Source organism: Trichoplusia ni, chromosome 10 (assembly GCF_003590095.1).
Source record: "Trichoplusia ni isolate ovarian cell line Hi5 chromosome 10, tn1, whole genome shotgun sequence".
In the NCBI taxonomy this organism is placed as follows: domain Eukaryota; kingdom Metazoa; phylum Arthropoda; class Insecta; order Lepidoptera; family Noctuidae; genus Trichoplusia; species Trichoplusia ni.
This window is the reverse complement of record NC_039487.1, coordinates 13851936-13861485: the sequence shown is the minus strand read 5'-3', so window position 1 is coordinate 13861485 and position 9550 is coordinate 13851936. Positions and strand designations below refer to the sequence as shown.

The window sequence follows — 9550 nt, the reverse complement described above, 5'->3', positions numbered from 1 at the left end:
ACCGGCCTCTTCACTAATTTCAAGAATTTCACTTGCATTATAGATTCATTCACAATTCGCCATACGGTTTCCTTATAAATAACGCATTTTGTTAGTAAAACATAGTTTTATCATATTGCTCTGTCTGTACATTTTCTGGTCTGCGCCGTAGTTTTTTTTAAAAAGGGACATCGAAGTGACGTGTCCACAATCAAAGTCATCGGAAGGTCCAGTTTACAAAAAAAAAAATACAATTTAGTCACTAAAAAGAAAAAACTAAAGTTAAGATTAATATAGAGAAACAAATTATCCTTAATTAAAGGAAATCCTAAATTAAAATTATTAAATAAATCTTAAAATTAACGACATTCGATGTTAAACAGTTGCTGAACCGCTTAAAAATAAAAATGCAAATAAATAACGTTTTTTCTTTTATTTGATTTCGATCACATTGATTTTGACTAGATAGGATCTACTACCAAATATGAAAGTTTATAACTTAACACGTTGATGTGTACCTTTGACTAGCCCTTCTCTCTATTACACTTATTACCACTAAAACCTCTTTTTAGGACCCCCAGAAGTGACTTCAACTATGAACATGATTTATAATATACCGGTACATCTATGTAACTGCCTAATATTGATATGACTCCAATAACTATTGACTATAATGAAATTTGAAACTAATTGTCTTTTCTAAAAACGCCTCTCAATACAGGAAAGTCCACAGGCAATATCATTTTCACATAACTTTAAATCTCGTTGTTAAAAGAAGCGAGATCCCTCCTGTCCATCTTTAACATTTAAAATTCTTAATTAATACTGTTTTATACTAATACGGTTAAAAGAAACTACACGGAGAGGACGCGAAACAACAATGTTCCGATGAGACAAAGACATCCATATTCTTCCTTCTCTTTCATCTCACAGTCCAGAAATGCGTTCCATTTCCAAACGTTTCTTCCATTCCAGGAGCATTCCCAAACGAAATGGAATGCCGCCACAGAAGTCTTTTAAAAATGGAATGGAACTAGAAATGGACTATTCCATTTTTTGAAAATCACAGCGTAAAACTCTGTGTCCATAATTCACAATTCGAATTCATAGTATTTATACAAATCTGATATTTTTTAATGTTAGGCAGTATCGTGTTAGACTTAGAACATTAAAATTACACAGATTCATAATTCTAATAATTGTTGTTCGGGTCGGACTGTTGTCGCGACTGTGTTTGCTAGTTTCGACTAGTCTTTGTCCGTGTTTGTCACTGGCATGCTATACATAGCTCTCCATGTGGCTTGAGGACGGGCCCTAAAAAGACGCTTCCACTAAGTAAGTCCCGTCCATTGCAACACCGGTTTGGTTTCCTTGCACTGTGCTCCCGGCAGGAATGTATTTACCACACGCTTGCTGCAATCAGAGAAAATGTGTTTAAATGTTGTTCGAAACTGTTTTGAATACCATCTACTTGTATAACGGTTTTTTTTCAAACTTGTTCTTTTTTTAAACAATTTCATAAAGGTGTTTGAAACACGTTCTCATTTCAAAAAAATCTTTTTAAAATGATAAAGTTTTAGGTGTTTGAAATTAAAAGAACTGGCTGTTTATAATTGTCTTTTATTTCTTTATTAAACTATTAACGTGTGAAGTCAGACTTTTTAGTCATAATGTGCACTGCCTTACCAACATCTCCTGGACAATACTAGACAACATACACACAACACATAAATACAAACAATACCTGAACTAAGACTACACAATTTAACATATAATACTTTTCCTTTACATATCGCCTACCTATCTACACTCACATTTAACAAAAGCTTTACAACAATAAGCGATTCTCAAATATTTGAACCGAAAACACAGACATGAAACATCAAGAAAGAAACGATTAAATAAATAACATAATTTGTGATAGTTTGCTAGCATTGATGTTGTGTGAGTACTGTGTGCTAAACATGCCAATTTACAACGAAAATAGAGTAAATGTAGACCCAGTGTCATGTTAAATGTATACATTCTCTGAGGTATGTCAAATTTCTGTTTCTTAAACTGAAATACGAACGCCTGTTAGTTTACGATTAGCAATATCCATTCTAAATTGTATTCATTTGAAAGCCGAATTAAAAAACAAAAAGGAGTTGTTAAAGTTTGAATTTGGAATAGAATTTCGTTCTGAAAACAAATGAAGGACGAAAAACTAAATCCTACACTTTTCTTGAAGTAATTTTTGCTATAGGATATTATCGCGACGATACCTCAGAAAATAAATGCATGTTTGTGAGTTCGTGTTTCACTAAGATGAATTGTTTGGTCGTTTTCCATGGATGTCGACAGATGGCGTTGTAATTCCAGAGCCTCGGTAACCGAGACTGAGTCTCAAGTTCGAAAGACCTCATTCAAAAAGAAAATTTTCATTATATTAGTACGTACGATATTTGAGGTCGATTATAAGCAAAAGAAATTTCGAAATTTATTCATCTGTAGCCAATTGAATATCAAAAATGTGTGCAGTGTGTTGGCATTTGTTGAAACCGTGTTCAACATAACAGCGTACAAAAACACGAAGACATCCTTCTCAATATACATTTACAACACTTGGATCTACTAGACATCACCTTATCCAAATAATAGAAGAATAAAGCGATCATAAAACACAGGAGACCTACCACGATACCTTAAAGTAAGACTCTTGCGGTTGTGGAAGCGAGAGAGCGCAATACCCAACATAGAGCTCTGTCTTGCTCTCACAATTGCAACAGTCTTGTTTTAAGACTTGGTGGTACAAGGGATATACAAATATTTTAAAGGTACATATATATTTATAATAGTGACAGCACGGTAGCTCATAGCACAAGCCCAAAACAAAGATACAACATTAACAAAGATAGGTACAGTAGGATCAAGCAACAGTATTAGGCAGCCAACACCCTGCAGACATTTAAAGCCTCATATTTATTCTCTTAACCTGCTGACGTTACCACACAGCGACTTTTCAAAAAACATGTACCTTAAAATTTAGAAAAATGTTGACTCTCACTTAAGATTGTTAAAATTTTTAAAACTTAGTTCTAATTGGATCGAATTTTGGTTAAAACACTTATGGATTAAAACTTCACTTTTATTTAGTTAAATTTAGTCACAAACACTTTTTTGAAGCTAATCTACTTTTAAGTCTGATTTATTCACAAGATTTGGTTAAGTTCGCATGAATAAGGGGGGTCACTCTCGGTCCGACGTCGCTGTATGCTAACGTCGCAATCACGTACTGGTAATGGGTCTTCGCTGGGCGCAGCGGACACAGACGTGTCCGAAGGTCGAGAGGTCGACGTGTACCGCCTGCCGCCCTTCCGTCCCTTCCTACTTGTGTCTAATAGCAGGACCTGTCAGAGCCAATTCGAGACTGAGCCTTTTGACACAAAGTAAAAAAAAACGAAATTTTGAACTACGATTCAATTTGACAGGTAAAGTTTGACGTTTAAATACAGATTTAAAATAAGTTTTCTTTTTTTGGGATTAATTTTATTGTGCTTGAAAGCAAGTGTCAATAATGTTTAGTTAGAAAATAAATTTAAAATTAAATTCAGTTTTGTGATCGTGTAGGTAGAGTTGGTAAACGAGAAAATAAATAAATACGAAACTAGCATACGAATAAAAAGGAATATAGAATACACAAATATGTAATCATTGAGTATATTATTATCTAGCAATTTCAATATTTTGTCAACTTCTTGCGCAAAAAACGTTTTAGCTCACGACTACATCAAAATCTCACACACCAAGAATTTCTTAAATATCACCTTCGTAGCTCTAGCAATATAACTATTGAAAGTACAAAACAAAAAAGAACCTTGTCATAACACCATTAAATCCTATTATCACATCTAGCTCATCACAAATTCTATCTTTAACGATAGCTACTGTACCTTTTAGCGTTTTTCCCATTTTCTATTTCACGATTATAATATCATTAGCTTATGACTATTCTTCGCAAAGCTAAAAACTTAGCCATCAAAAATTTCCATTCTAGCTTTTTCTCTGAGCTTTCACCCAAACTATCCTCAGACCAGTTTCTAGTCTTACCAGATTCTGCTGAACACTAAACTTCTTATATAACCACTATCAACCATTTTGTGGATCACAGAGTATCCCATAGTGAGACTGGTTGTTAGAATTATAACGATAGTCATACAAACAGGGTGTCCCAAAATTCAACGTTAATCTGAGACCGGATGAAAGGCCAAGTGATCACAGATCAGGGGAAAAAAATGTATATCACTCAGTTTAGCGACAAAAAACATTTAAAAAGGTAAAATTCGACATCCTTCGTCGTGTCCTGTTTCGCTGTGATTTTTTTTATTTCGTCATCTTCATTAACGATGCCATTAATCGCAACTATAAATTAATGCAATGCAAAAAAAAATAATGTCTCTTATCGCTGAACTGAGTGATATGGATTTTTTTCCCTGATCTGTTATCACTTGGCCTTTCAACCGGTCTCAGATTATCGTTGAATTTTGGGACACCCTGTATAACCATATTCAAGCACGAATAAATATAGATATGAAACAACATTTAATAGTACGTTTAGACGAAGCTTCTTTGGCCACTTTTTTCATTTCAAGCTCATGGTCACATTTAGCAGAATTTGATAAACGTCTAGCGATATTTTGCATGTAAGCCACGAGACAAGTCCCGACCATAACCTTATAGATGTGCATAAGATTATGGGTAAGCCATTTAGGTGGACTGGATAGGAAGTCAGTGTCCTTAAATATTTTTTCCACATTTCCAAAATTTTATTAGATATTTTTTTCACATTGTGTGGTGGTGATGCACTACTAGTTATAGTTTATCCTCCTGCTTGGAAATTTGAATTATTGCGAAGACTTTTCCTCAATTAAGCCATGTACTTTTCTTCATTCTGATATTTTGTTTTCAGCCACGGAACTATCCATAAAATGCCATTTCAATAGCAACTCATAGAACTATTTAATCAAAATCATGGCATACACTTTAACACAACTCAAAAAATTGCCCATTTGTCTCGACCAATACTTGGTCTAACTATAAAATTGCTAGCAACGACCACTGGATCCCTGCTTTCATCCTCTCATCTAAAAACTACAACCGCCACCTTCTCCCAAAACCATAATTTGACTCCAGCAGTGACTTCAGTACCATCCCACCTAAAAACCTTTGGACCAACAGTGCTTAGTGCAGTTCGCTAGCAATTAAAGTACCTCTCGTCTAGGGCGCACGTACTGCCCTAACGGACTGATGCACCGAACTGATCGGCGACGCTTCTGTTATCAACAATATTATGTCCATATACAAAAATAACATTTGGAAAATAATGTGGAATATTCGTGTCGTGACTGTGTTGAATATTGTCAATTGGGCGACTGAAGTAATTTGATTCTCCACTGTTTGTACTGGTATTGGTAATTCAATTAATAGTTTAAAAAATATTAATGTGTTCTTCTTTATCAATATGTTTAGTTTATCATTTTTAATTATAGCTGCTACAAGTCTATAACCAGGGTTTAAATTATTTGTGTATTTCTCTTTTATACCTTTGTTATATCAAGTACCATAATTGATAGCCCTTTTTATACGTATAGTTGCTATAAATCTTAATTTTCTCACTTAGATACAATAAAAATCTTGCATCAGAACTATGGTATTTATTTTCAACCAGTTTCAGAACACCATTGTTAAAGGACTCTTCGTTTCCTTATCTCCTAAGATAAGAGTAAATTAATAACGAAACTTTACAAATAATGTGGTGATGAGTTTGAAGAATGATGATGCTCTAAGGAGACCAGATTCTGACATAAATGGATAATGTTCAAAATGACAATCGAACTGCACCACGAAAACGTACAATATTTTTGGATTTGTAGAGAATATTGTAGAGAATTTAATACGATCATAAAATCCATTTGGTGTAATTAATCCCTTGTTTGTTTTTTATTCCACAGAATGACTGCGGCTGGGAATATAAAGGAAAATATCTTTAATCAAGGGATGCCTGTGTGATAACTAGTTTTGCTAGAAACCTGACTCTTAGTGCATCATGGATATAAAACAGATAATCAAAAACAAAAATAAGAATAGGTCTAGATCATGCTTAGAAAACTTATTCGTGATTCTTTTATACTAACTGTTAATATACCAGATCATTTTTCTCTAAGAACAAAACCTAAAACATTTGACATTTGGATAAGCTTTGACGATCGAATCACCCTCATGAGTAGACATGACATTTCTAGTCAATGACTTAGACTTGTCAAATCCATACATTTGGGCAATACAACCAATGTCAACGCTTACAACAATGTCATTTGTCGAGTAAAAAAACAATTGCTAAGACAAATAACAAACCCATGCCACAGCATTTATTGCTGTTTGAACAATTTTTGCTAATCACTCATATCTAATATCACAATAATACTAAGTAAATCGTTTTATTAACTTTGACCAAGTCACACTCTCTAATTTCTAAACTTCTAGTTAAACGGATTTTATTGAACCGTACCGTTTTATTTCTCGAAAAGAAGAATCACTTCTGCCATACATTTGAAATTACATATCCTTTCAATCTAATCTTAATCTTTACCTAATTCTTCAACATCTTCATTAAGGATCATGTTGGCTTGTAACCCTTAGCCTAATGGTATCCAACTAAATCACAGGTACCTGGTATTTTTGTGGGCAGCAGCCGCATCGTGCGCAGCACGCGAGCAGCGCGGGCGCCCGGCCCGAGTGCGCCGGCGACGCTAGCGGGGAGGGTGACCCAGCTCGCTTAGCCGCGCCATTAAACGGATTCTCCATCTCCACAAACTCCCGGTCCTGGAGGTAGGGTTATGTGTTAGGGCCCTATTATGAAGGAAGGAAGAAGTAAAAGTTTTAAAAAGGATTCGAGAGAAAACTGGTACCCGTTATGGACTTTTATACTGGAAAGAACAGAAAATTCTAATAAAATTACTGTTCTAAACTATCACAACACATAAATTCATGCCATATAAATAAACTAAAGAAAATTGCAGTCAAATGTCCAAGGCATGCAAATAAGGCAGTTGCTTGATCGATAATTTAATTTAGATTTTTTTTCAACCGTCTATCCGGTTATAACCAGTGTCGTCATAGAAAAATCTTCAAAAAAGACAAATCTTTTTTTATATTGGTTGATATCCATCATCCTTACATGGTTTCTCCAAGGATCCTTGAATGCAGCGATGCCGATAGCTACATATTTATGCCGACTAATCTATTTAAGTCTTGTTAGTGAGAATGCCATTAGTATTTATTTAAACAAAAAACTGGTTTAAGATTTTTTCCAACCAACAAATATTGCCTGCAAAAATATGTATACGATAAAACGTTTGCCTCGAATAACTTCATGATACATTGAAATATAAAGATTTATTACTCAAAGATTAATTTCTACCATTCAAAAAATCTTATCACCTATCATTGCAACTGTTCCCTATGACCCTCAACCTATACTTACATCTACAGCTCAATCAATACCACATCACCCACCGTTGTGCGCTCCAAACACCTCAGAAGATGGTGGTGCTGCAATTCGAAAATGTCTTCGTCTCGGCCAGCGTCGTCAAGTTCCACCCCTGACTCTTGGGCGGCGAGACGAGCTTCTGCTGCCTTCTTCTTGGATACGAAGGCTGCCCCTGATGAGGCTTTGGCGATACGGATGCGGGCGAGGCGGGCTTTCTGAAATTCGGCGGGGAATTTTCTTTAGATTTGCTTAATAAAAATAATTTAGTCCAGGAAGTAGAAAACGGAAATATTACAGATGAATAATTTAATCAATCAAGAGGAAATATTTTTAATCAAATAGAACAAGAGTTTACAACCTGTGTCTATAAAGTTGACGCATTAAATATGTTAATAGATTTCTCTTTTCTATAAAACTAAGACCCGATAGGATGCAAATATCTAGGAGCTAGATGCGAAACAAATCAATCATAGAAGCTTTCTTCGTATAGTAGAATATTGTCCATTTCTAGGGTAAAATAATATCTTAAGAATACCTTTATTCCTTAAGAATTACTTGTGTTACTTATCATGTCCCTAAAAAGTACCAAACCGAAAGGTTCACCGAGACACCGAATCAACGATCGGCATAATCAGTATTTATATAAATATACCTAAATAAACACAAAATCACTATTAAAAAGCCCTAAATTAATTAAAATACCGCATTAGTCTGCAGTATTCATGTTAAGTCCGCATTACTCCGTCGTTGGTACCAAAAGTACCACAAACATGGAGCTTGGCGCCGACTAATTAACAGAACTCTTGTGAGATTGCATGAATTATGTTATTATAACCTCGCGTGTGACTTATGCGTGTTTTAGCATAGAAATGTATTTAAATCGTGGTAGCTACGTTTTTTTTTATAAGAAACTAGTTTTTGCCCATGACTTTGTTGAGAAAAACTTTTTGTTTTAAGCTTTAGTCCCGTTGATGGGTAAAGATAGGATTTGATTTGGTTCGTTCTATAAAATTTTATTGAATTTAGAAATAAAATAAACAGTTTAAGTACTATTAAAAATTATAATCCCCACGAAGCAAATTGAACAAAATTAAAAAAATGTAATGACGAAAATCTTTTGCAATTTCTATCCTCCAACTTTCGTTAATTTCCTAATCATTTATTGTTGAAACAGACGGACACATCTAAAATCGATATAAGTATGCGGCGCCTTGACGAAAATGCTTATTTACATACGTTTAAAGTCTCTTCTTACCAATAGAAGATAGGTATAATATTGAATATCCTTCATTGCACACCACACGAGAAAAGGATTTAACAAAGATAAAATAGTTACACACTGTAATGAAGTTAAATGGATTTTTCTTAAACACCACGCAGCTATGTGTACAGTCAGCAAGAAAAATCGACAAATACAATATGAGGGCCTACCAGAACGTCTTAAAGTAATATTTTATGGTTTTGGAAGCGCAAAACACGGCAAAAATGGACATCTTTTGGGTTGGTCCGTAGATGAACCATCTTTGTCATAAGGTGTTCCTCCATGTTTCGGAAGGCATGTTAAATTATGGGTCTCAGCTGTTATTCATACTGGTTTGACAGACGTTTCAAGTAGTCAGAAGCTAGAAAGTCTGACAACCAGTCTAAGGAGTATCGTGTTGCATAGGTAACTGGGTTGAAGAGGTCAGTCAGATACTCAGTCGCTCCTTGTAAAACACTGGTACTTAGCTAAATTAATAGTCGGAACAGGGCTAGATGATGATGACGATGAACCTTTGAGTAATTCTGATTGTATAAAAATCAGATTTAGTTAAAATACTTATGTTGGTAACTGTACAAACCAGTATAGTGCTTCTCTAAGTACTAAAGTACTTGAAGCTAGCCCTAGGTCACAAGTAACCTTGGTTCTAACCTTGTTAGCTCGTTATAACTGGAGTTATTTCTATGCGACAATTAACTAGCCGATGGGAATAAGATGGCTGGTTTATTGGAAAATTAAATGTATACTATAGTATTTTTCTTACATTACTTATTGCTAGGTAA

The 9550-nt window shown here is 34.7% G+C and overlaps 1 protein-coding gene across 5 annotated transcripts in view; it reads right to left on the bottom strand.

Annotated features, from left to right (window-relative positions):
* Nucleotides 1-524: 524 nt before the first annotated feature.
* LOC113497943 (potassium voltage-gated channel protein Shal) overlaps nt 525-9550 on the bottom strand; it is a 70146-nt gene continuing 61120 nt past the window's right edge. The window contains exons 3-6 of one of the 5 annotated variants that reach the window (XM_026877776.1): nt 7534-7722; nt 6688-6840; nt 3255-3368; nt 525-1392 (exon numbers count right to left, since the gene is read on the bottom strand). In XM_026877776.1, coding sequence (XP_026733577.1) covers nt 1294-1392; nt 3255-3368; nt 6688-6840; nt 7534-7722 — 555 coding nt within the window. In that variant the 3' untranslated portion in view covers nt 525-1293. The other 4 variants (XM_026877771.1, XM_026877772.1, XM_026877773.1 and 1 more) reach the window with 4 other exon arrangements.